At 48.5% G+C, this 27,723-nt stretch overlaps 1 protein-coding gene across 1 annotated transcript; it reads right to left on the reverse strand.

Annotated features, from left to right (window-relative positions):
- Nucleotides 1-1,947: 1,947 nt before the first annotated feature.
- LOC116519258 (Krueppel-like factor 13) lies at nucleotides 1,948-27,011 on the reverse strand. The gene is given in 7 exon segments (XM_032233091.1): nucleotides 1,948-4,205; nucleotides 25,369-25,418; nucleotides 26,043-26,074; nucleotides 26,076-26,250; nucleotides 26,252-26,363; nucleotides 26,366-26,516; nucleotides 26,518-27,011. Coding segments are annotated over 7 exon segments (870 nt in total). The 5' UTR covers nucleotides 26,575-27,011; the 3' UTR covers nucleotides 1,948-3,912.
- Nucleotides 27,012-27,723: the final 712 nt, after the last annotated feature.

Genomic DNA, 27,723 nt, shown 5'->3' on the forward strand with positions numbered 1-27,723 from the left:
AGGATTCTGAAAAGCCTCAGAAGCGCATGGTTCATGTTGCCACTGAACTCTAAATGCGAAGCCTGAAATGGAGAGATACGTGGATGCTTTTCCTCTCCGTTGCCTGTCTAATGCCATAGTCTTGACCCTAGAAAGAGTCAGTTCTGCCAATTACCTCCCATAGACCCATCAGATCCCACAGATTAGGCCTCCTCTGGATTCCATCTGCCGGCCAATGCCAGCTGTCGACCACCCGGAGGAGGGCCTTCTCTGTGACTGCTCCGGCCCTCTGGAACGATCTCCCCGTGGAGATTCGGACCCTCACCACCCTCCAGGCCTTCCGCAAAGCCCTTAAAACCTGGCTGTTCCAGCAGGCCTGGGGCTGTTGAGTTCCACCCCTACTCGAATTGGTTGTGCTTGTTGTGACTTTTTAAATTGTTTTGTATTGTTGTGTTGTTTCTGTTTTTTTACTCTTTTTGTATTTGTACCCTTTCCCTCCTGGTTCGTCAGCCGCCCTGAGTCCCTTTGGGAATAGGGCAGCATATAAGTCGAATAAACCACTAAACCACCACTAAAACAATATCTCAGATCGAGATATCTCTGTCCACCAAAAGAAGGAGAAAAGGGCCCATGGCTGGCTTGGTGGCCAGGACCAAGATTGGCCTAAAGAAAGGCAGCTGGATTCAGTTAATGAAATGACAGCAGAACAACAATGTAAAATCCTGGAATAAGATCATAAGAACCCTGCTGATCCAAAGGGATACAGTCGTGGATTTGGTGGAAGTGCCCGTTCCTTATAGGTGAGATCACTTCTTTTACTTCATACAACTCCAATCATTCAAGCAAGGTTAGGAACATCACCACACTGGCTATCTTCAGAGTGCACCATGGGGGGTTAGCTCTTTGGCATAATCCTTGGGTGATTCAATGCCTGTTTCTTGAGCCACAAAAGGAAAAAAGAGCACTTAGTCTAAGCAATGGCTAGTGTCTCTTGAAGATTAAGGCTAAGATCTTATCTGGAGGGTTGGGTTTAAGGCCATCTCCATTTCCCCACCTTCCAGATGGGTTTGGGATGGTACTTCCTAACACATCTGGCTGACCCCAAGTGGAAGGAGACCGTTTAAGGCAGCGTAGAATTTATTTTTGCAAGTTTGTGAAATGGAAGAGAGATCTGGTGCTCTTGGAGAGCAAATCAATGTTCTGCTGGTAATTTAATAAAAAGGAGGGGTTTGGGGTAGATGGGTTGATACTGTTTTCTGTAGCCATCTCTCTGTTCCTGGTCACCATCAATCCAAACCTTTGTTGCTCGCTATGTATATCTTCACAAGCACACCTTGCTATAGGTAATAAATATTTTTGCTAGCTGTTATGAGTGTTTCTAAGTCCTGCCTTTGATAACTGCCCTCCATCCTTAGCTATCAAAGGAGGTTGGAAAGCGAAGTTCTGGTTTTTGGAGAACCTCAAATGAAACTTCTCATGGGATAGAGACAGAGGGCAGTTCTTCCTCTGAACCTATCATGATGACAATAAGCATCATCTTGAGAACTTAGTTATGGTGGTTGGATCAGTTTATGCCTGGTGTTGAACCCACCCAGAAAGCAGGGCTAACTTCAAATTGTGTTTTGAAATCAATACTGGAATATAATCTAGATGTAGAGCCATTTTTATACAACAGATGGTAGTACAAGGGGATGAGGACTTGATAAATAGCACCTACCAGCTACGCTTTAACGGGTGGCATATTACTTTTTTGCAAATCTATGTACAGTACAGTTACGTCTATGTGCTCACGTGTGTTTTAAGTCATCTGGCAAAATGGAATTATTGCAAAATTGGAAGGAAAGTCTTGGTTAGAACACCTTTGGAATGTATTGATTGCATCAATCGTAAACAGTAGTTTGAAGGAATGGAGTTTGCTTTACTGTGCTACAGTCGGCTACATTTATATTAACAGTATTTAAAAAAAAAAAAAAAAAAGGAACACGATCACAGGGAAAGCACTCCACGCATTGAAATATAATCTTGGAAGAAGCCAAGTTCAAGAGCAACAAGGTTTCTAGGAAAGGCACATCTCCCAACCTTCTGGCTGGCTTCCCCCGACCTTAACTTCAAAAGCAAGAGATGAGTCTTATCAAAACCTTCCACATCTGTTGAGAAAGCAACCTCCAGAGCTGGAATTCTGGAAGTTACATCTAGAGAACATCCACTTCAGGAGGGCTGCATTATCTACCTTGGACACAGTCCGTCTGTCCATCCATCCATCCGTCCATCCATCCATCCATGCCAAGCAAACATGGGGCCCAGTTTTGAAAGGAATCATCTCCCCACTCATGAAAGGGGAGTTTTACATATCCACAGATCTCTTCTGTTGAGTTAAACTCTTTAAGTAGTCCCAAGACCTTCAAGAAAGCTAGCTCTTTTAGGCTAGCTTTCACGTTGACCCTCGGTTCCACCTGGATGCAGGAGATCCTTCTGCTTGGAGGGACTTCTGGAGGGATTAAGTGGTCCAAACTGCTAGATAGGACAAAGGGAAATCTGTCGGAAGATCCGAGAGTTTTTGCTGGTTGGGGAGAAGATTTAAGTACATCCTTCAGACCCTACGCTACACTGACAGCGAGGAAAATTGTGAACTGCTCTTGAGCTAAAACACCATCTTTTTAACACTTTCTAGTTGCTTCCACCATCCTCCAAAAGATTGTATTGCCGGATCACCGTTGCTTGTTTCCATCTGATTATGGATGGACTTTTTTTGCCATAATGCAGAATTCCGTAGACTCTTCGGCTTGTAAGTCAAAAAGGGCCGGAAATCAGCACAAATACCTTGACGAAGACTGGAAGACTCTGAAACACAGTTTCCAGAGGAGTTTTGTTTTTGTTTGCAAAGAGAAGGATATGGAACATTATTCAAATCGATGCCCACTTCATGCGCGAGGCCGACAGAGAAGCAGATACAGGGGTTCAGCCCAGAACTTCATCGCTCGAAGTTGTCACAAGCTGTCATCCCCAGAGAGCACCATCCCACCCCTTTGATGCGTCAATAAAATATTCCCCAGTGTAAATATATTTTCCTAGATTTAGAATAAAAACAAGCAATTAAGGCACCTACTTCAAGTTTTTCTTTTTTTAAAAAAAAAAAAATCTTCCACCTACCCCCTGCAATTCTTTTTCGAGTATAAACTTTTTATACAGACAGTTCTTCTTCTTGCAACAGGAAGTTGGTGGTGGCAGAATCGTTCCAGCATGAAACGACCCGAAAAAAGAGGGGGGGGGGGAAAATGAGGACTGGTTGATTGAAATTGTGGAGGAGAGGGCCCCCAATCCCTCCAAGCGTTCACCCCAACTGTGAAATCCAATCGTTTGAGTGCAAAGATGGGCCTGACTTCCTTGCTGTATTGCAGGACAGGACCAGAAGCCAGGTTCTGAGAGTGCAAACGGTTTTATCAAACAAGGCTGTGGCTGGAGGTGTCTTCATTGTACATAAATAGACATATATCCCTGAGTAAAAGGAGAGTTTGATGGAGGAAAGTTAGAATCAACCTGGCTGTAGTTCCTGGTTTTGCATTTTGCATTTTTTGTTTCCCTACAAAAATTCCATTTGACACCTGAGCAAAAAGAAAAAACTATACAAAAGAGCATCTTTTTAAGGCTTAAAAACACACACACACGCACACAGAGCAAAAAGAAATGTCCAGGAAAAGATTCCTGGAAGGACCATGGAGAAAAACGTATAAAACTCGAGTCCTACTGTGCCAAAAAAAATTTCTGCAGCAATCTTGCAGGAGAAAAACCCCACCCTCTTATTCCCTTCAAAACAAGGCCACGTTTTCTCTTGCTTTGTTTAAAGAGGGTGGGGAGCAAAGCGTTACGAGGCGACGAGAACTCCAAAGAATTGGACGCGAAGGTGGCAAGCAGCGTGCAGGTGCGGGGAGATTTTTAGGGGGAACTGCCAGGACTGTCCCTGGGGCTGGACCCATCAGACCGGCTGTAGTCACTCAGAGACCCCGTCCTGGAGCTGCAGCCGCTTCGTCTCTTCAGCATGTTGGGATGGAAGTTGGCGTGACGGCGGGCGTGCTTGGTGAGGTGGTCGCTCCGCATGAAGCGCTTGTCGCAGAGCGGGCAGGAGAACTTCTTCTCGCCCGTGTGAGTGCGGAAATGCCGGGCCAGCTCGTCGGAACGGGCAAACTTCTTGTTACACTCTTCCCAGCGGCATTCGAAGGGCCTCTCGCCTGCAGGGAGACACGGAAAAGAGAAACGGTCTTTTATTACGGTCGCCCACCAGAATTCTGTTCTGACCGAGGCTTCCCGAGAGCAGGAAGCAAACTCCTGGCCCTGACAAAAACAACCCCTTTATTAATTGGCTGTGAATTCTGCTCATTCACATCCAGCAAAGTCTTTCAAGGGAGGATTTACAGTCACAGACCTCATCTGGCTTGGAGAGCTGACAGGCTGATCTCTGAAAAACCTGGCAAGGAGCCTCGGAGAGTCATGAACCAATTAAGCGAACTAATTGTCTCCTGCAAACTCCACTCCCCTTCCGCTCCTCTCTTACTTCCTCTGGGAGGGGCCATTCACCGTCCACCTGTGGCCTCACTCCCAAGTCGACCCCTGTTCTTTAGCTGTTCCCTTCGTCTGGCAGCTCTGCGCATGCGCACACTGGGAACAGGCTCCAGCTGTTCATCTGCCTCACTGATGTCTGACTTTGATCTGATAAATGTCAGACGGCTCTGGCCCCCTCTCTGACACAAAGTCCTCCTCGGAGCCTTCCCCAGACTCCAGGGCTGTCCCATGTCCCTCCCCAACCTCCTCACTGTCCAAATCTGTTGCCAGCTCCTCAAGCCACTGGTGGGCCACAACAAATTCAAACATTAAACTAAAATTAAAAGAAGAAGAGAAGAAGACCTAATAGTGTATTACAGTTAGGTGTGGGTGATCATGGATAGATGGCCAAAGGCTGCCTAATTTTATAGATATTGTCCACGATGCTATAAAACACTTCTATTGCTTTTCCGCTTCATCTTGGTTGATGAGCTTATCTTCCTGGGCAGCCCGAATGCCTGTTTCTAGGGAGGGCAGCTCAAAATTATTATTTTTCCCTTCCTGTAGATGAAGGACTAATAAACACACTGCAAAGTTTGCTTGGTGTTGGGTGGGCAAACGAAGAAGGGGCAGCGATGAAATCGTCCCTTTCTTTTGTCCCTTGATTTATATCTGACACGCTCTTTTTAATATAGCAAGCCCATAAATTCGGAGAACGAACAACGGGGTGGGGGGGGAGAGGGGGGTGTCACCCCACCTTCATAAATGCAGAAGAAAGGATTATTGGTCAAGGAACCGGCAGTTTCTACAGCAAGGAAGATGAGCAAACAGACATAAATTGCAGAAGGTTGACAAAACATTTTGGCTCTTCCAGCTCAGCTAAAGGACTTTTTCTTCTTCCAGTCCCCACCTATTGAGGAACGAAATTGCATTTCCTTTGGATGCTCATATCAACTCTTGTCTACCCAGAAGGACAGAAATCATTGCTACAAGGCTGAGGCTCAAACAGCCCTCCTCCCACTGTGCCTTGTGGGGTAAGATCCTATTGCTCTATTTTCCCGTAATGTTGGAGGTGGGTCAATTAGGTTACACGCCCTTGGCCCCGTCTTTCTCAACCTTGGCATGTCAGCCCTGCCCTGCCTTGCTCCGTTATGCGAAAAAGACCCTCAATTCAGTGGTGAAATCTAAATCCCCCCCCCACCGGTTCTGTGGGTGTGGCTTGGCGGGGAGGGTCATGTGACTGGGTGGGCGTAGCCAACATTTTTTTCACTTTTAAAGTATTTTTTTCCCCGCTGCTGGTTTGGGTGAACTGGCAGGGGGAAAATGCTTTAAAAAGCAGGAGAAAAGCATCCGACAATCACGCGGCTCAGCTGTGAGTCGCACAATTGTCAGAAGCTTTCCCTCTACCCTCCCCTATCCTATTCTCCAAAAGGTTTCAGAGTTTATTCCATGTGGTTACACAATTCTGTGGCCTTCAGTTGAGGAGGTGACAGAGAGAATAAGTCCTATTTATGTTCTCCCAACAGGATGTTCTCCCATGACCCCCAACTGTCTGTTCTCTTGGGTATAACATGCAGAAGGCCTGTCATGATGGATAGATTTCAACTTTTCCACTGGTTCAGGCTTCCAAAGGCAGCCTCTTTCTCTCCCTATCTGTAGTTTTGCAACTACATTAAATCACTATGGATCGCTTGCTTTTTTTTGCAAACATTTCATTACCCAAACTAGGTAACGTCATCAGTGCTAAGAGGGAGCACTCAGGAGCAGTACCCCTCTCCCTTCGAGCACTGATGATGTACCGAGCCGAGGTGGCGCAGTGGGTAGAATGCAGTTCTGCAGGCCACTTCAGCTGACTGCTATCTGCAGTTTGGCGGTTCAAATCCCACCAGGCTCAAGGTTGACTCAGCCTTCCATCCTTCCGAGGTGGGTGAAATGAGGACCCGGATTGTTGTTGGGGGCGATATGCTGACTCTGTAAACCGCTTAGAGAGGGCTGAAAGCCCTATGGAGCGCTATATAAGTCTAACTGCTATTGCTATTGCTAAATAAGTGGGAAGGAAGGAAGGAAGGAAGGAAGGAAGGAAGGAAGGGGCAAGAGGCTGATTCTGTATATATGTCTAAGAAATAGGAGCCGAGGTGGCGCAGTGGGTAGAGTGCAGTACTGCAGGCCACTTCAGCTGACTGTTATCTGCAGTTCAGCGGTTCAAATCTCACCGGCTCAAGGTTGACTCAGCCTTCCATCCTTCCGAGGTGGGTGAAATGAGGACCCAGACTGTGGGGGCGATAGGCTGACTCTGTAAACCGCTTAGAGGGGGCTGAAAGCCCTAGGAAGTGGTATATAAGTCGAACTGCTATTGCTATTGCTATGATGTAACCTAGTTTAGGCAATGAAATGTTTGCAAGAAAACAGCCAAGCTCAGAGAAGGACCCTTCTTTACAGCATCCCCTGAGCTGTCCTTTTCTCTGCAACCAGGATGGTGGGGAGGATGTGGTTATACAGTACCAAGTGCCCTATTACTGGCAGGAAAGAAAGCAAAAGAAAGCATTGGGACTCGTTGCCTCATATTTGTTAAGGAACAAGCAGTGTGGCAAAATGTCTTGCATCAGGCTCAATTCTTCAGAAGCCACCTGTGCAAAGCAGTTGCTGGGCCCCTGGAAATGTGCGTTGGCTATTAGGACAATGGGCTACTGCTCTTCAGACACAGGATACAACCAACACTCGCAAAAAAAAGTGCAGAAGAACAAAACAACAGAGTTGGAAGAACCTTTGGAGGTCTTAACCGCTTACACAAGCAGGAAACCCTATACCAGTGTTTCTCAACCTTGGCAACTTGAAGATGTCCGGACTTCAACTCCCAGAATCCCCCAGCCAGCATTCGCTGGCTGGGGAATTCTAGGAGTTGAAGTCCGGACATCTTCAAGTTGCCAAGGTTGAGAAACACTGCCCTATACAAATGGCTGTCCAGTCTTTTCTTGAAAGCCTCCCATGATGGAGCACCGACAACTTCCGGAGGCAAATCATTCTCCTGGAATGCTTGCTCTCACTGTCAGGAAAGTCCTCCTCATTTCTAGGTTGCTTGGTTTCTTCTGTGCTTAGTTTTCATCCATTGTTTCTTGCCCTGCCTTCTGGTGCTTTGGAGAATAGGTGGCAACCCCTCCAATATTGGAAGACTGCTATCATGACCCTCCAGTCCTTCTTTTCATTAGACTGGACTTCCCCAATTCCTACACCCGTTCTTCAAAGCAATAGCAATAGCAGTTAGACTTATATACCGCTTTATAGGGCTTTCAGCCCTCTCTAAGCGGTTTTACAGAGTCAACATGTTGCCCCCAACCACAATCCGGGTCCTCATTTTACCCACCTCGGGAGGATGGAAGGCTGAGTCAACCCTGAGCCGGTGAGATTTGAACCGCCGAACTGCTGAATTAGCAGTCAGCTGAAGTGGCCTGCAGTACTGCACTCTAACCACTGCGCCACCTCGGCTCAATCCAAAGCATTGGATCGAATGTCCGTGTCTGTCTGGAAAACGGGGGCTTCCTTGGTTCCACAGCAGCTGATATTGGACCAAAGAATAAGACTTTGACAAAAACCATCTACACTCAAGATACAGGTAGTCCTTCACTTATGAGAGCCGAGGTGGCGCAGTTAGGGTGCAGTACTGCAGGCCACTTCAGCTGACTGCTATCTGCAGTTCGGCGGTTCAAATCTCACCGGCTCAGGGTTGACTCAGCCTTCCATCCTTCCAAGGTGGGTGAAATGAGGACCCAGACTGTGGGGGCGATATGCTGACTCTGTAAACCGCTTAGAGAGGCCTGAAAGCCCTATGAAGCGGTATATAAGTCTAACTGCTATTGCTATTGCTATTGCTATGACCATACTTGGCCCTGGGAATTGCTAAGTGATGCAGTTGTTAAGTGAGTCATCATGAGACCAGAAACCCATCTCTGAAGTGGAGCTTCGAATGCCCGCCTGCCCGCCGCTTGTGCGCCCCAGTTCCAAACGGACCATGGTCTGGCGGTTGGGGACCCCCAAAATAGAGCATGAATTCCCCGAGTTTGTCAATTAGGCTTGTTCCAGTGATTAAAAAAAAACCCCAGCCAGAATATTCATTTCTGCGGCAGGAAAAAGTGCTGGGAACCCCTCCGGTGATAGGCCAGTCATGCACGATTTTGGGGAGGGCGGGGGGTTGGAATTGCGCCGGCTAAGCAAACCACGATGGACTTTTAAACAAAGCCCCCTTAAATAAGGCTTGGCATCTTTGGGCAAATATCTTCCCACTTCCCCTGCTTTTTGTGCAGGCACTTCAAACTGACCAGCAGGCTGAACCTCAAACCCCCCCTGGGGGCAAATGAGATATTTGGGGTTTGGATAAAAGGTGGCTTTCTTTTCCTCCGCATCAAAGGGGGGGAAAGAGAGAGAGAGAGAGAGAGAAAGAGAAATAGCAGATCTTAACCATTGGCCTCATTCTTTTGAACTGAACACAAGGCTATTTTAAGCCCAGCCATTTATTTATCCCCCCTTGGAAGGTTTTCCTTGATCTTTGGGGTTTCCCGGTTGGGAAAGGCCAAAGACTTTCGGCATATACAAACTCCGGCCTGTGTGTCATCAGGGTTTGATTTCAGCCTGAACTTCGGAGTCAGCAAGGCTATTTTTGCCTTCTGAGATCTGGGCCACCCTGGAGCTGGGAAGGCCTCTTGGAAAAGGAGGTTTTTCCACAAACGATTTGAAAACGAAACCTCCCCCTTCCTTCCTTCCCTCGGCTTTCCCTCCTGGCTTTGGCACCTTCTGCCTCCCCTCCTCTTGGATGGGTCTCATCCTGACATCACGGAGCTTCTCAAAGAACATGTTGGCTTGGCGCCTCCAGAAGCTGAATTTCCCACAGACCGAGGCCTGAGCTCAACTCTGCTGAGCCAACTGACCGAATGGACTCGCTCTCCTGGACCTTCCGAGGAAAAAACAAAGAGAGATGCTCTCCTTTTCTGCAACTCTACACTCTACAAAGGGGTTCCTCCTCCCCGCTTCCTCCAGTCTGGTCCTTCTTTTAGATCGGGGTGCGCAAACGTAGCAACTTTAAGACTTCTGGACTTCAATTCCCAGGATGGACCGCTGGGGAATTCTGGGCATGGAAGTCCCACAGGTCTTAAGGTTGCCCAGGTGAGACAACCCTGCTTTAGATCTTCAGCTAGCTGGGCCTGAAATGAGGTGGCTGGAGCAAGCTTTGCTCCAGATCGCTAACTTCAGAGCAATAGCAATAGCAGTTAGACTTATATACCGCTTCATAGGGCTTTCAGTCCTCTCTAAGCGGTTTACAGAGTCAGCATATCGCCCCCACAGTCTGGGTCCTCATTTCACCCACCTCGGAAGGATGGAAGGCTGAGTCAACCTTGAGCCGGTGAGATTAGAACCGCTGAACTGCAGATAGCAGTCAGCTGAAGTGGCCTGCAGTACTGCACTCTAACCACTGCGCCACCTCGGCATAGAAGGATGGTCTTTTATGAAGGTTTCACATTATGGTCTGTCTCTCTTCCCTTCCCTTTCCTTCCCCTTCTCTCTCTCCCTCCCTCCTTCCTTCCTTCCTTCCTTCCCGCTCCCCTTCCTTCCCCCTCTCCCTCCTCCCTCTCACTATAGAGAGCCGAGGTGGCACAGTGGTTAGAGTGCAGTACTGCAGGCTACTTTAGCTGACTGCTAGTTCGGCGGTTCAAATCTCACCGGCTCAGGGTTGACTCAGCCTTCCATCCTTCCGAGGTGGGTAAAATGAGGACCTGGATTGTTGTTGGGGGCGATATGCTGACTCTGTAAACCGCTTAGAGAGGGCTGAAAGCCCTATGAAGCAGTATATAAGTCTAACTGCTATTGCTATCTGTCATTCCTTCCTCCCTCCCCTTCCCTCACAGTGATGCGGTATTGCAGGCTAACTCACTGCCCATTGCCAGGAGTTCGATCCTGACTGGCTCAGGGTTGACTCAGCCTTCCATCCTTCCGAGGTGGGTGAAATGAGGACCCGGATTGTGGGGGCGATATGCTGACTCTATAAACCGCTTAGAGAGGGCTGAAAGCCCTATGAAGCGGTATATAAGTCTAACTGCTATTGCTACTGCTATAGGCTTCCCTTAGGATCTCCCCCCAAGGAGCTTTAAAGACCCCTGTCATAGGACCCGTTAAGGGAGCCTGTCATCTTTGGAGCTGCAGTTCCCAATTCAGGTTTCAACCCTCCTTCTCCCAACAAGGGTGGGGTGAGGGGAAAAGGTTGGCATTGCTCACGCATTTTGCACGTTTTTTTCAGTAGCCCCATGACACACTCCCTGAGGCTGCTAATGAGAACCAGAAAGGGTGTTTCTGTGTTTTGCGGCAATCCGTTCCCTGGCTTGAAACATAATAAGAGGGTAATGGAAAAGTTGTGTAGACAAACAATAAGGCCAAAGCAAACTCTTCCTCCTCTGTTTTTATGCACACAGGCCAGGAAAGCAGGAAACCCTGCCAAAGAGGTGAAAACCGGAGCATGTCTCCAGATAGTCCTTGAGTTATGACCACAGTGAAGCCCCAGATTTCTGTTGCTAAGCGAGAGCTTTGTTCGGTGGATTTTGCTCCGCGTTACGGCCTTCCCTGCCACAGCTGTTAAAGTAAACCAGTCGTTAAAGGGAACCAGTTGTTAAATCAGTCAGACGGCTGTTAAGTGAATCTGGCCATTGACTTCGCTTGTCAGGAGGTCGCAAAAGGGGATCGCGTGACCCCCGGGACACTGCGACCGTCATAAATGAGAGTCGGCTGCCGAACATCTGGATTTTAATCAAGTCACTGCAATGGTTGTGTGAAAAACAACCGTAAGTCACTTTTTAAAGTGCCGTTGCAACTTTGAACAGTCGCTAAGCGAACTGTTGTAACTAGAGGACTAACCGCATAGGGAGCCCACTTGGCAGAGGCGCTGGAGAGCCTGCATTTTCTTTTCAATTTGCTGTCCCAATGGACCATCGATCCGGGAAGCGGCATGAAAGAACCTCCATGGTGGAGGTCCATCCGGCGAGAACTGAGTCTCTTATCACAAGGATCTGGATAGGAGGGGATAAAACCGTGGGACCTTTTGAGAGGGCATACAAAGAGTGTGTACTCAAGGATTAATTGCAGAGTTAATCCGGGCCATTTCTGAATGCGGGCCACACCTGTGCCTGACTCATCGCTAAGAACACGTGGGTGGATTAGAAAGCCGCCTCGGTGGAACAGCTGTCATGGCCGAGGAAGGGGGCTGCCAACCACCGGTTGCATGCCAACAAAATTGCCCTGCAAACAATTGGGAGACTCTGAGAAAGCTGCCCGGATGCCCAGGCTGTGCGTGGCATCTGCTCTTCTGGGTTAAGAGCATCTGAACATTTGCACTCTGGTGCAACTGATCAAGGAGAGAAGCCAACTAGGGAGGAATTTCCTGATGGGGAGAACAATCAACCAGTGGAACACACTTTTTCTCGAGATGTTGTGGGTGCTCCGACACTGGAGGTTTTCAAGAAGAGGTTGGACAGCCACTTGTCCAGAATGGTCTAGGGCAGAGGTCTTCAAACTTGGCCACTTTAAGACGTGTGGACGTCAACTCCCAGCATAGCTGGCTGGAGAATCTGGGAGTTGAAGTCCACAAGTCTTAAAGTGGCCAAGTTTGGGGAGTCCTGGTCTAGGGTCTCCTGCTTGAGCAGAGTTTTAGAAGATCTCCAAAGTCCCTTCCAACTCTGTTCTTCTGAATATCTTCCAGATCCAGAATTTGGAGGAGGCCCATCCTGTCTGACCAGATTTGACAGATACCAACGATTGAGGATAGACGGTCCCTCAAATAACCCAGTCCCAAGCTATGAAGGGCTTTAAAGGTGACAACCAGCATTTTGAAGGGCAGAAGCACCCTAGTAACCAGGACAACTCATACCGTAGAGTTGTTACATTCCCCAGGAATTGCAAATTTGCTCATCCTGATTAAAATGGACCAATAATACAGACCCTCCTAACCTTGAAAAAATTTAAGACTTTGGTTAAAGTCTTAAAGACTGAGCCAGTTGTGAAATGAGAAGAAATTCAGGACCATCATCTCTGGAAATACTAGAAGGCAAAACTAAGGAAAGTAGAGTAAACGAAGCCAGAGGCGATGTCTTGTTTTGTAAACCATCCCCGATGACTCAGTCCACCAAGACTGGTGAAGAGAACTGCTAGCCAATTTGGTCTTGAGTAACATTCCTTTCAGGTCAGAGGTAGAGTTTAAAACCCCGGGAATTGGTTGCACAAAGAAATATGCCCTCGGTCTTTTTATGCCACATGAAGAACCTCAAGATGTGCTGAGCTCAATTCCCAGAATCCTCAAGAATCATCTGTTGACTGGGGAGTTCTGGGAATTGAAGTCCCCAATCTTCAGGGATGACTTAATTCTTTCTTCTGTGGCATTTAATACAGCAGTTTTCCAATGCAAATTCCACATGCTGATTTAACTTTTTAAAATCATTCCCGGTCAGGAAACGAGATATCTCAGAAAGCATTTTCCTCTGAATGAATCATGAAGCACAGTTTTAAAAAATAGGTGAAGCTCCAGTTGTATTATTAGGGCTGGCTTTTTTAAAAAAAACTCTACTCTATGGATGCCCCCTGATCTTGGTAGAGAACTAGTGCGTTTTGCAAAGTAATTCATTTGTATTTAGCAATAGCAATAGCAGTTAGACTTATATGCCGCTTCATAGGGCTTTCGGACCTCTCTAAGCGGTTTACAGAGTCAGCATATTGCCCCCAACAACAATCCGGGTCCTCATTTCACCCACCTCGGAAGGATGGAAGGCTGAGTCAACCTTGAGCCGGTGAGATTTGAACAGCCGAACTGCAGAACTAGCAGTCAGCTGAAGTAGCCTGCAGTGCTGCATTTAACCACTGTGCCACCTTGGCTCTTTCAATTTCAATCAGTAGGTCTTTGTGAGTCGTGGCCTACTCTTAAATTGAGTCGATTAATCCCATGCCTTAATTAAAATAAGTTTGGCCCTAGGGTGCCTTTTTCTCTGATGTTGAAAAAAAAGACAACAAAATTCAGCAGATAAATGATCTCATTTATTCTTTGAAGGAAAAGTCATTGCCCACCATTTATTTTTATTTCCCTAGGGAAAGTAACAAAACAGGAATGCACTGCTTTGTAAAGAAGAACCCACCACTCTATTAACTAATTGAAAGAGATACTGCCCCAATTATTCAACTAAAGATCTGCTTGCTGAATCTGCCAGTTAAGTTTTGCAGCCTCTTTTAAGTGAGCTGTATCTAAAGATGACAGCATTGGGCACCTGAGAGCCATAACCGTAACTTATAAAGCCCTTCATGGTATTGGATCTGGGTACTTGAGAGACCGCCTGCTGCCAATTACCTCCCAAAGACCCGTCAGATCACACAGGGTTGGCCTCCTCCAGGTTCCATCTACCAGCCAATGCCACCTGGCTATTACCCGGGGGAGGGCCTTCTCTGTGGCAGCTCCGGCCCTCTGGAATGAACTCCCCGCAGGGATTCGGACCCTCACCTCTCTCCAGGCCTTCCGAAAAGCCGTCAAAACCTGGCTTTGCCAGCAGGCCTGGGGGTGGATGAGTTCCCTCCCTCTCGACATGTATGGTTGTGCGACTGTTGTCTACTTTTATTATTTGTATTTTGTCTTTTATGTTCCCCCTTTTCCCCCTTGAATTGTTCGCTGCCCTGAGTCCTCCCGGAGAAGGGCGGCATACAAATAATAAAATACAAATACAAATAACCGTCTTTCCATTGCTCCCTCATACATGGAGACCCATTTCAAATACACAGAACGCATCGCTTCGTTGCTTTTAGTCTCTGAAATGAAAAGGGACCCTCCCTTAGACTTGATCTTCTGACTTTAGGGGGGGGGTTGAGAATTGGGAAATTGTTTTCCTTTGTTGTGGAGCACAACACAAATGTGTGGAATAGCTTTAAGGAGAGAAGGTTTCTGAGGGTTGCTTCATTGACAGTCTCTGAAATGGATTGAGCCGACTTCTCGTTGGTCTTGTTTTCTGGTGGCTTCAAGGATAGAAGACTTGGTCCCGATAAGGAAGTGGTTTCCCATTGTCTCCTTTTGCTGTGTGGTGGTTTATTTGAGTTTAGCTTTCAGTTCTGAGACATCCAGATGGTTCTCTAGACAAACAATGACTTCATCCAAACTTGGCTGACTTCTTCAGGACCAGCCAAAGGCTGATCATAATTTTGTTGAGTCCCAAAAGGATTGATTGGTCTCTTCTATGTCCTTCTGGTTCAGTGTTTCTCGACCTTAGCAACTTTAAGTCCTATGGATTTCAACTCCCTCTGATCTAAGTGGAGAGATTGCAGAGGAAGGGATGACAAGAGAGTCAGTTATGCTGGCTGGGGAATTCTGGGAGCTGAAGTCCACAAGTCTTAATGTGGCCAAGTTTGGAGACCTCTGATCTAAGTGGAGAGATTGCAGAGGAAGGGATGACAAGAGAGTCAGCTCTGCTGGCTGGGGGGTTCTGGGAGTTGAAGTCCACAGGACTTAAAGTCGCCAAGGTTGAGGAACACTGTTCTAGTTGCTTCATAACCCAGATGTGGAAAACACACCGTCAGTTTCCCCCGCGTAACTTTGCATTTGGGACTCTAGAAAGTGGCCGATGACTTCTTTTTGAGAGACAGGCTATGATAATTGCGTGCGCTGTCATCACCCTTCAAATGTTTGGCCCCTCTCTGGCCCTCAAGCAGGAAATGTAAGTCAACCAGCAGCCTCCATCAATAGGAAGACATGGTTTCTGCTGAAGTCAAGTGTGCAAATTCAGATAAGGCTGAAAGTGGCATCGAGGCAATTGAGGTTGGTGGTTTTAAACTATCTTCTGAAGGAGGAGATAAAAAGAAAGCGAAGTCTCTTCTTGTTGCCCTGCTGACTGTGTACTTCTGGTTGGCTAGGAAGGACCCACCAAACGCCTGGAGCTTCAACATGCAAAATCTGTCTGCTCTTGCAGAAATCCCTTCCACTCCAGGTTGTGCAAGAGAATGTAACTCGTGCCTTGTGCTACACAATCTTTTTCTCCAGAGCAATTTGAAATGTTTCTCCCTTTCAATGTTGAAATAACTTAGAAGACTTCTCCCAAGTTCAGCCAACTGCTAACGTGTCCAATTTCCCCCCCCTAGGCTAGGCGCAAGTGAATCTCCTGGACTTGAACTGCTGAAACGACCAGCTTTGTAAAACACAGGCTAGATTTGTCTGGCCGCTCAGCCTGCACTTAAATAACCTTCTCTGTCTGGCTGTTTTGTCTCACCAGCATACAGTAAGATCGTGATCTCACTCAACCACGTGAGCTGCTCTCCAGCGGAAGCCAAAAAAGGGAGACCAGTAAACAACCAAAACTGGAACCGTCCAGGGAGCCTCTAAGAAGGACTCCCGAAGCGCATACCCTCCGTTTCGGCTGTGGCTTCGGCTCCCCTCAGCAGCATTTCAGATCCAAGCAGTTAATCCAGGATTACTTGGGAGTGAAACCGGGGAGGGAGACACAGAGGCCCACTTGAAGTTATAAAACAGAAAAAGGAGTCACGTGGGCCACCTCAGACGCATTCTCGCGTTCCAGGTTTGGACATGCCCCAGCCGCGCACAGCCAGACAAAACAGGCGTTTAACACATGTGTGTTGAGATGTAAAAAAAAAAAAAGTTACTTTTTTCAAACGGATCTAAATGAAATGCTTTGTGCTCAATTTTTGTCAAGGAGGAGAGAAATTTTGCTGTGGCCCTCCCCATCCTAAAATGTAGGGCATGCATGTCCGCTGTGACCAGGGGGGGCCTTTGCCCAGGTTCACCTGGTGCATCAATTGCAGCCCTACTTGGATCGTGGCGCACTTCAAACAGTCACTCACGCCCTTGTCACCTCAAGGCTGGATTATTGCAATGCGCTCTACATGGGGCTACCCCTGAAAAGCGTTCAGAGACTACAGCTAGTCCAGAATGCAGCCGCGCGAGCGATATTGGGTGTACCGAGATACACCCATATTACACCTATCCTCCGCGAGCTGCACTGGCTGCCAATTGGTCTCCAGACGCAATTCAAGGTGTTGGTCATTACCTTTAAAGCCCTACATGGCTCAGCATGTTTTCGAGGACCGCCTACTGCCACATACCTCCCAACGGCCAATAAGATCCCACAGATGGGCCTCCTTCGGATACCATCAGCCGGACAGTGTCGGCTGGCGGGGCCCCCGGAGGAGAGCCTTCTCTGTGGCTGCTCCGACCCTGTGGAACCAGCTACTCCCAGAGGTCCGGACCTCTCCCACCCTCATGGCCTTCAGAAAAGGCTGGCTGGAGAATTCTAGGAGTTGAAGTCCATAAGTCTTAAAGTTGCCATGTTTGGGAACCACTGACCTAGGGAGAGGGTCCAAGGAGGCCATTAACCCTGTTAGTTTCCTCCGGTCACCTCCAAGACCACCTCTTTCCAAAATCCAAACACCCCAACTTCCGAAGGACCCGCTAAGACGATGTCTCCTTTCAGCAGCTCCTCTCTTGCTTCAACTGGATAACAGAAGAGTTAAAACCCCGCCTATTAGGAGCACAGCAGGCTGAAGAAGGTGAGGCGAGAGATTATTTTGGGAAACATACTTGATTGTGTGGACTCTCCAGAGACCACAAAGCAGGATTAGAGCAGCAGCAGCAGCAGCAGCTGAAGACAATTTTTTACAAGCTCAAAAGGGAGCAATTAAATACGCGGTTCCCTTCCCTGATTCAAAAGCAGTTGGAGCCAGCAATGGAGGCCTCGAATTAACTGGGTTTCAACTCAGGTGGATCTGAGATTGACACGGTGCCGGATAGGTTCCTGGCCAGATGGAATTAAAAACGGCCTGCTGACATTCCCACAATTGCTCTTGGCTGCCATAAGCCCATTCGGAAAGCATTCTTCCTTCCTTCCCTAACGTGGGATCTGGAGGGAAGTTGCTAAGATCCACAAGTATCTTCCAACTCCAGAGAGCTGGGCGGATCTGCTTCAACCTGCTTGCTGGGCAAAATGCATATCGTTTGTTTGCTTGCTTTACAAAAAAAAAGAGATTCCAAATATCAGCCTCCGTGGTGCCTTCTCCGTTTTCTCTTCGAAAGAGCAGGGGAAAAAAACTCCCGTCTCCACCGTGAGCCTGATATGTTAACAAGGCTAATTAGTCCCTTGGCACTTCTTTGCCATTATCTCCAGCAAATGTTGCCAAGGAACTCATACCGGAGGCCGTTCGCCTCCTCATTACAGTAAAGAAAGTGGAATTGAGGGGGCTGGACAAAGAGAGGGCTGAGGACAGAAAAAACCTTCTTCAGGGTTCGTCTTTTGTCTCTGGCCAAATCAGTACAATGAGAATTATATAGCTCAAAGCAATATAATTGGACCCGAGACCACCCCAGGCCGGCACCCTGGGTGTCCAGATTCCAAGGAAGGATTGTTTATCAGCACATACCTCAAATATAAAGTGTGACTATAACCAACAGGTTTTGAAACAGAGTCAGGGAAGGGGCACAGACAGAGTGACGGCGAGTGCCAACTTCGAACGTTTTCTGGCAGCCACACCCAGCCTCCTGGACGGGCTGCACAGTTAGAGACCCCCTGTTCGCCTGCCTGATTTGCAGTTGTGGAAATTGAGAGGGTTTGGCACGTTTCTTGGATTGGAGCAGGGGGTGTCAAACTCAGGGCCCGGCGGCCAGGTTTGGCCTGTGGGGGGACTTAGATGTGGCCCATGGAGCCGCCCTGGAAATAGTGAAGGACCAGCCCGCGGTGCCTCTGCCAGTGAAAACGGAGCTCAGGAGGGGAGTGTGCAGGCCCTCCCAAGCTCTGTTTTCGCAGGCAGCGGATTGCAGGAGGCCATCACAGCCGGGAAACAGAGTTTGGGCAGAGCGCACAGGCCACCACAGGCGGCCCCAACACAAGTGATGTTGAGCTGGCCACACACCCCGCCATGCCCCTTCTGCCCCCCGCCCAAGGTCAAACACAACCCCGATGCGCCCCTCAATGAAATTGAGTTTGACACCCCGGGATTAGAAGAAGCAGCCACTTTGGAGAAGACCAGGTGCCAAAAGGGACATAAAAGTAATTTAAAAAAAAATCCGACAAGAACTTTGAAATGCCAGAAAACACGGCATAATTTTGTGACGCCGCAGGGGTTTTTTTTCCCGTTTATTTTTGAATTGTGTTGGGGTCTGAAGGAGCTACCCAACACTGTTCCAAGGTGTCAAGGCACGAACAGGTTTAAATAGTTTCTGATGCCTTGAACACCATTTAGATACTGTAAGCAATGTCTTCTGCTGAGGTGGCGCAGTGGGTAGAGTGCAGTACTGCAGGCCACTTCAGCTGACTGCTATCTGCAGTTCAGCGGTTCAAATCTCACCGGCTCAGGGTTGACTCAGCCTTCCATCCTTCCGAGGTGGGTGAAATGAGGACCCAGACTGTGGGGGGGCGATACGCTGACTCTGTAAACCGCTTAGAGAGGGCTGAGAGCCCTATGAAGCGGTATATAAGTCTAACTGCTATTGCTATTGCTTTGTGCAGAGGATGTCCATGGGTTGAAAGGTCTTACCCCATTCCAGGGGCTTGTCCTCTACGTCAAGGGTCTCCCATTTTGGCAACTTTAGGACTTCTGGACTTCAACTCCCTTGAGGAATTCTGGGAGTTCAAGTCCACAAGCCTCAATGTTGGCCAAAATCGGAGACCCCTGCTCTACATAGTAAGAGAGGGGAAAGCTTTCATGTTATTTTGTTCTTGTTGATTCTGTTCTCCTTCTTTGCCTGTTGCAGTAACCAACTTCTGGTGTGCTTGAGGTGGACAAATGTTTGTCAAACATGGATTGGGGCAGTGAAAACCAAATATGTCTTTTATCTTCTCCCAGCTGTTCAAGGAAAACACGCTTGCTTGAGGAATGGTAGCGTTCTGTGCCAAAAAGCTTCTCTCTCTCTCGCTCTCTCTCTCTCTTTTTGCTGAGTGTTGACATTCTGGATCTAATGAGCCAGCCCTTGCCTCCTCACTGTTCATTTATAAGCAAGGAAGGTGTGGAGACCCAATGAAGAAGAGAACGTTAATCTTCCATAGTGCAAGATCCTCCTTCCTGTGTCCCTCAGATCCCAGCCCAAGGAAGGCAAGACTTCCTTCATTCCAGGGTCCAATCTGGGCTCCTTGGTGCTATGCAAGAAAGTCCCAAAACTGTGGGGTCCTTGATGCTCTCCAAACTTTGTTGTTTCCTTACAGAAGTTTCGTTACCATATCTGGTCACATCATGCAACCTAGATGGGTAATGAAACATCTGCAAGCACCAAGGACCCCACACAGTTCAACCCTGAGCTACAAATATTCTCTTGAATTGCGACCACATTCAACCTTCAGACAGCATGCAAAGGGGGCTACCACTGATGGTGTTACCTAGATGGGTCAATGAAACATTTGCAAGCCAACCAACCAAGCCCAGAAGCTACTGTGGAGGCAAGCCACCCACATGAGCACTGATGATGTTACCTAGTTGAGTCATGAAATGTCTCCAAAAAAACCAGCCAAAGTCAGCATCAAGGACCCACGACCCTCCTCCTCCTCCCTACCAACCCCACTGTCATCTAACACTGAATGTGTTCCCTAGTTAGGTAATGAAACATCTGCAAGAAAACACCAAGCTCAGAGAGCACCAGGAAACATGCAGGACTCCACAATACTCCTCCTCCTCCTCCTCCTCCTCCTCCTCCTCCCCTCCTCTCCTCCTCCTCCTCCTCCTCCTCCTCCTCTCCTCCTCCTCCTCCTCTTTCTCTCTTCCCAAACTCCTTCCTTCTAACATTGATGTTGTTCCCTAGTTGGGACATGAAACGTCTTCAAGAAAACCACCAAGCTCAGAGAGCAGCAAGGACTCCAAAATACCCCTCCTCCTGCTCCCCCTCCTCCTCCTCCTCCTCCCCCTCCTCCTCCTCCTCCTCCTCCTCCCCTCCTCCTCCTCCTCTTTCTCTCTTTTCCCAAACCTCCTTCCTTCTAGCATTGATGTTGTTCCCTAGTTGGGGACAACGACAAGAACCCAAGCTAGAGAGCACCAAGGACCCCCCACAATTCAACCCTGAGTTACGATCTTCTCCTCTGTTGAGTTCTCAAAACACCCTGTTGCTTCTGCTCCATTCCGCTGGCTGCTGCAACCCACTGGAATTGCCTTCCTGAAAGCAGATGGGATTCCTGCTTTTTTCCTCACTCCCACTGACTGCTCAGTTGATCCACATCCCACTGAATGGCTTCCGGGAAGCCAATGTAGGCAGAGGAGCAAATGAAATCGTATGATAAGGACGATTGTAAAATGTCCTTAATTCCTGCCTGCTCCAGTGACTTATATGTTCCAGAATGGAATAGTATTCATTCTCTTGTATGTCCACCTGCAATAAAACATGTTGAAGAGGAAGAACAAGCATGGTTTTTAGGAAGAATTTGGTTGCTGCCTTAGACTAACTTCTTTCTTTCCTTCTCCGACAGTCAAATCTTTCTTTCTTTCTTTTCTTTCTTTCTTTCCTTCCCTTCCTTCCTTCCTTCCTTCCTTCTTTCTTTCTTTCTTCTTACTTATCTTCTTTCTTTCTTTCTTTCTTTCTTTCTTTCTTCTTTCATTGCTGTCTACCTCTCAGAGCACACCCAATGATAAAAATCACCCCAAAAGAGAAATACCAGGTGTGTACAAGTATCGTTTTGGGGTCTGGATCACACACTGAAAAAAGTGGAAGATCTTAGATCAGGGGTGTCCCACCGTAGCAACTTGAAGACTTCTGGACTTCAACTCCCAGAGTTCCGCAGCATGAATTCTGGGAGTTGGAGTCTTCCATTCATCAAGTTATCAAGCTTGGACACCCACTGTCTTAGATATTCCGTGGACATGTCAAGGCGTCTTCTCAACCGAATGCTGGGACAGGACAGACACCAAAATCTTCTAAAGATAACAACAGCAATTGTACACCCAGAAAGTCTCCTTTGAAAGTGCATTATTGAGAATAAACGAAGCCAACCGGGGGAAGTAGCTATCGAAAGTCCATTTTGAAGGTTTTATCGAGGAGCCCAGATTTACACTGTGACGTATCAATCCACTCTGTAAAACGAGAACCATGTTTTTTTTTTCTTGCAAATGGGAGCTGAACTTGTGCGTGCTTTATGATTTCAAATTGTTGTCTTTTTAAAAAAAATTCTGTTTGCTCTCTGTGCCCCTTGATACTTTCAGGAGGGTTTCAGTTTCATTCTTCCCGTGATCTATTTTTTTCTGCTTTTCACATCTGATGTGGTTTAGGTTTCTTTGTTCTTGTTGCAACAAAGTCATTTTATGAGCACTGAATTGGAGAGAAACGAAAAGAGGGTGGAGAGAAAGTAGACCTCTCTAGCAAGTGGAAAGTCTGTCTGGCCATCATCAAACGTTCCATGAGACCTTTTTCTAAGCTGAAGACATCCTCTTTCTACGGCTGTTAAAATACGGCAGCACTCTGTGCCTATCCTGTACTTTGCTCCCGTGCGGACAGAGGGACAATAGAGGAGAAGAACGGAAATAACAGAGCTGGAAGGCACCTCACAAGTCTTCTAGTCCAGTGTTTCTCAACCTTGGCCACTTGAAGATGTCTGGACTTCAACTCCCAGAATTCCCCAGCCAGCGAATGCTGGCTGGGGAATTCTGGGAGTTGAAGTCCAGACATCTTCAAGTGGCCAAGGTTGAGAAACACTGTTCTACTCCAACCCTCCTTGCTCAAGCAGGAGACCATTCCAGACAAGTGGCTGTCCAGTCTCTTCTTGAAAGCCTCCAGGATGGATCACCTACAACTTCTGGGGACAAGCTGTCCCACTGATTGTTCTCACTGTCCAGAAATTTCTCCTTCGTTCCAGGTTGTATCACTCCTTGATTGGTCTCCATCCGTTCCTTGTCCTCCCTGCAGGTACTTTGGGGGATTCTCTATGAGAGCCCCTCAAATATTAGAAGTCCTCCCTAGTCCTTCTCTTCACTAGACTATGCCCAATTCCTGCAACTGTTCTTTGTTATGTTTTAGCCTCCAGCCCCTTAATCATCTTTGCAGCTCTTCTCTGCACTCTTTCTAGAGTCCCAACATCTTTTCTTTTTTTTTGTATTTTGACCAAAAGTGGCCTATCTCGTGATTCTACCCCTCTGTGGGTGCAGCCTGGGGTTGCAGCCCACCAAGGCCAGATCAGCAGAAGTCAATAGGCAGCTAAGGGATTCAGGGACAACAGGCAGGTGCCTATTTCAAGAAGCTTAGAACAAGCCTTGGGTTATAAGTCAACATTTGCGCCCTTATTACTTCATCACTCGTGCATTCGAGGAAACCTCCAAGCACCTGGCCAAGGTTCACGCAAAACCATGCAACTTCCCGAAGGAACCAAGCTCAGATTGATGTTTGAACGAAGCCTACAAGGTTTTCTCAAAACATGCCATTCTCAAAGAGGAATTCGGTTTGGAATCTATGCGGCTTCCTAGCCAGGCCGTCCCCAGCTCTGGTTCTAGGAGAAAAGTTGTCCATTATTGTTTCGTTTGCATAGTGTCGGTTTGTTTGCAATCCCAGAGATTCTGTATTTACTACAGCAGAAGGTTGCTTAGGAAACAGCACTCTCCACTCATGATGGACAACATGGAAATGTCATAATACGAAAGCAAGAAAGAAATAAAGATGGGAGGAGGAGAAGAAGAGGAGGATGAGAAGAGGAGGAAGGGAAGGAAGGGAAGGAAGAGGAGGAGGAGAAGGAAGGGGAGGGAGAGGAGGAGAAGGAGAGAGGAAGGAGGAGGAAGGAGGAGGAGAAGGAAGGAAGGAAGTGAAGAGGAGGAGAGGAGGAGGAGAGTAGAGAAGAGCAGGAGAGGAGAAGAGGAGGGGAGGAGAAGAGGAGGAGAAGGAGGAGAAGGAGGATGGAAGGAAGAAGGAGGAGGGAGAGGAGGAGGGAGGAGAAGAAGGAAGAGCAGGAAGAGGAGGAGGAGGAGGATGGGGGAAAGGAAATGTTGATTGGTAGAATATAGATTTAATTTCCCCATTTCTCCTCCTTCGATTATTATACCTGTCTCTTTATTTACATGGTAATAGATTTCCTGTAGTTTCTATATCTGCTTTCCCCCCTCTATGCCTCTCGGATTTATGGTAATCCATATCCAAAAACCTGATATTGTTTGGTAATCATAATTCCGTTTAAAAAAAACAACCAGGGATTTAAAATATCTCTTTCATGTGAATTCTTCCCAACCTTGTATGTTTATATTTTAAACTAAAACCGTTGAATTGCTGAGCACTTTCTCAACTTGCAGAGCATAATTAAGTTTCAAATATGTCAACTGAATGGAACCCCCCCCCCAACCCTACTTAAATAAATAGCAGCATTCCTTTGGCGGAGTCTCGGCTCCTGGGAAGAGCTCAGTTTTGAAGGTGATACACCATGCATAGTACTGACTCTAACCCGCGAAGGTGAGGGTGCCCTTTCCTTTGCCTTTTGCCCTGATTTTGCTCCACTCTTTCGCCCTTGACCGCATAGTTAACCCAACCCAACACCCCTGGTTGAGCTTCCCACCAAGGAGCAAAGGAAAAGGCACTATCTTCCCTCTTCCCAAGACCAGCCCCAATGATAAGAGTGTGCTAAAGCCGTGACCCTGTTTGACTTCCATGTCCTCCAACTGGCTCCCGAGTGACCGTGACGGGTTGGTCGGACCCTCCACTCTCCCCAGGGCAACCAGCTGCAAGGCTCCCCTCCTCCCCCCCCCCACCTTCAACTGCCTCTCTATCCAGCCGGGTTTACGAAGCTTCAACCCTCTTTGTCTCCTGGGTCTGAAGGAAGCAAAAGAGAAGTTGAGGCCGGAGGAGGAGAGGAGGAGGAGGAGTGATTTTGAGGACAGCCCTGCCAAGTCAGAGTGGCAAGGGAGGGACGGGCGAACTTCCCTCCACATGAAAGCTACGGTTAGGGAGGGTGATGAAAACACAATGCAAACAAGAACAACAGCTCTTCCTGGAAAGTGGCACCGCAGTTCAACCCAGCCAGCGTCACTCGGCAGAAATCATGTAAGAGCCAGGCGCCCTTGCTGGAAAGGAGACTTGGCTTTCGGACAGGGTTTTTTAAAATAATAATAATAATACGCATCGATATCCCTAGAAGCCTCTTGCAAGGAAATGTCCCACAAATGCCAGTCTTGATTTCAGTGGTAGTTTAGTTTCTACAGGATATCACTACAGGATGCCTGTAAATCAAGAGGGGACTGGACAGCAGAGAAGTCCTATTTGAGACAGCTGAGACCTTCTTTAGCAAGAGAAGAAAGGAAAGAAAGGGAGAGAGACCAGATAGAGGAAGAGAGAGGAAGAAAGAGAAAAAAAGAAAGAGAAAGGGACAAAGAGAGAAAGAAGAGAAAGAGAGAGAGAAAGAGAGAGAAAGAGATATAAAGGATATAAAGAAGAGAAAAAGAGTGAGAAAGAGAGAAGTGAGAAAGAAAGAAAGAAAGGAGGGAGGGAGGGTGGAAGATGAAAGAGGAAGAAAGGAAAGAAGATGAGAAAGGGAGAAGGGAGGGAAGAAGGACGGAAAGATAAAAAGAAGGAAGAAAATAAAGGAGGGCACAAGTGAGCAGAGGACAGGGGACAGAAAATACACCCAGAGCATAATCCTTATTCACGTAGAAATACCTCTGCTAAACCCAGATATTCCAGAGACCAACTTCTGGCTGGGTGGTGTCCCATAAGACCGTGAAGGAGGCATTTTCCAGCTCCTCGTTACCCAATTCTTGGGTGGGCACCCCCGGAATTATGCAAAGTTATTCCACCGAAATAACCGATGTGACAAACCGAGGCAGTGCCCACGAGAGGCACGAGATTGAAACCCAGCAGGAAGTTTGAAGCGGGAGGAGAAATACAGCCAGGCGGTTTCTTACCTCCATCTTTCTGATTAGAATGAAGGTAGGGAGAAGAAGAAATGCCCGTCCTGGTTTAACCAGGAAACAGGACCTGCCCTCTTTACACTTTCTAGCATTAAAGTTTCTAGCCAACAACGAGGTACTGGAAGGGCTCCCCTCCCACAGTCTCCAACAAGGAGAAATGGAGAAAAAGTTGCTCATAATGGGTACAAACTGAGAACCTCAGGAGGGGAGGCGAACAAGGGTTAAGTGGCTAATACTCAAGGCAGAGAGCCCTAAAATACCCCATGCCCGCCACGTTGCTCTCTCCCCAAGGGCCAGAGGCTAGCACCTTCAGAAGAACCGCTCTGCTGGGCCAGGGAGCCAAAGGTCAGGAGGGGGGTCTTGAGCTGGCCATCAGGTGAGAACCGGGCAAGAGGGAGGGGGAGGAGGGAGAAGAAAGGGAAGGAGTGGGACAGGTAGCAATTCCCCACCTGCATTCATTAATAACGGGTTAATGAATGGCGACCCCAGCCGTGGGGGGGTCTACATTAGCCCGAAGGGCTAAAGGACTCTCCTCAACCTCTCTCAACTTTAGTTTTGGAAGTCTGAAGTCATCAGTCCCCACACACACACACACACTCCTCCTCCTCCTCTCTTCCACCACCACCACCTCCAAGCAGAGAGCTCACCTGTGGGGTCCTCAGATGAGCTTCAGGTGCGAAGACTTGCCGTAAACCTTTTCTGCACCCCACGTAGTGGCACTTGTGTTTTTTCTGGGGTAATTCTGGGTCGAGCTGGCACCGTCCCCTCCTGCTCCTTTGTTTCGGGCCGGGCTGGTTCTCTGCAGCCAAGTGGGTAGGTGTGGCTGCTTTCTCTCCTCCCGCACAGTCGCTGGCTGGCAGGCCAGGTCTTGGCCGAGCGCTGCCTGCAAGAGAAGGAGCGCTGGCTTCCTTCCTCCGCTCCATCCTCTGGGACCTTCTCCAGCTGGAGCGAGGAAGACTTCGGGAGGTGCTGGTTGAGGTCGGCCAGATGCTGGCCACGGCATACACTGAGGTCCCCCCCCGCCCCGTTGTCTTCTGGCAGCCTCCTTCCCTTCGGGTTTCTCCCTTGGGAGTCAAGTCCGCGAGAGGGGAAGCCATCCCAACAGGTGGAGGTCTGGTTCTTCAGGAGGACCAGTGGATGATCGGCCCGGTTGGACATGGAGACCAGGCACTCGGCAGCGAAGTAGGCAGCTGTGGCCATTTTCCACGCCTCTCGGGGGTGCACAAAAACCCACACCATCCAGAGGCTTGGCAGGGGCACCTTCCTTGCAGGAGAGGAAGAGAGCAGGTTTCACAAGAAGGACTCCGTGGGCAAAAGGCTCGCCCCTTTCCTGCCCTCTTTCTCAAGAGGAAAGGCTGCCGGCGAGGCACGTCAAGACAGGCAAACCCCCCGCAGAACAGCTGGCCACTCGAAGCAGACCGTCTCCATCGCTGGCCTCCTGCACCCCCGGCAGCTCTTCCCTCGCATGCTGGCGTGGCAGAAGTGAGGCAGCCTGTTAGAGCTCCTTCAACCCCCCCTGGGGGTGTGGCTCTGCCAAACATCTGGCCGTGATGTCACCACGGAGAGGCTGCAGCATCCCGGGCTGATCAGGTTAGCGGCCCACGGAGACTCTGCCTGCCCCGGAGGCAGCTCGGCCAGCGGAGAAAAGAGAGAGAGAAGAGATCCAGCGGAGAGCAGCAGAGCAGAGTGAAGTGAATTTGACTTTGGCAGGAGAGGGAGAGCAAGTCAAACGAAAGGAAGGAGCCGATTGGCTCTGGCCAGGCCAATCGCAGCTGCAGGATCCCTGCTTGCACATTTCCCCAGATGAAGAAGGTTTTTCCTGCTGGATCCGAAGGAGGGCCAGGCGCTCAAGATTTGCCTTTCCCTTGCCTTAAACTCAAGATCAAAGCGACGGTGGCAGACAGGGGAAGGGAGGCCTCTCTATGAAGGCACACCCCACCAAGGGTTCCCCAATCCAGCACTCTCTGCCCAGGCTGGATGCCCCTTCCCATCGCTCCCGGCCTGCTTGCTCATGGGACTAGGGGATTATGGGCCAAGGAATGGTCACATTCAAGCCCGTCCACTTTCGCCAAGAGGGGACAGTTTCTGGGTCTGCATCTGCAGCTTGTATCTGAGTCCAGATCTGGAATGCAAAGATGACACTGGCAATTTAGGGATGCCTCATCAAATTGGGGGTGGGGGGGGGAAAGGGACCCCCCTGTAGGAGTGGTGAAGCAGGTGTGTTAGGGTGCAGTACTTGCAGGCCACTTCAGCTGACTGCTAAGCTGCAGTTCGGCTGTTCAAATCTCACCGGCTCAAGGTTGACTCAGCCTTCCATCCTTCCGAGGTGGGTGAAATGAGGACCCAGAC

Source organism: Thamnophis elegans, chromosome 16, assembly GCF_009769535.1.
Source record: "Thamnophis elegans isolate rThaEle1 chromosome 16, rThaEle1.pri, whole genome shotgun sequence".
In the NCBI taxonomy this organism is placed as follows: Eukaryota; Metazoa; Chordata; class Lepidosauria; order Squamata; family Colubridae; genus Thamnophis; species Thamnophis elegans.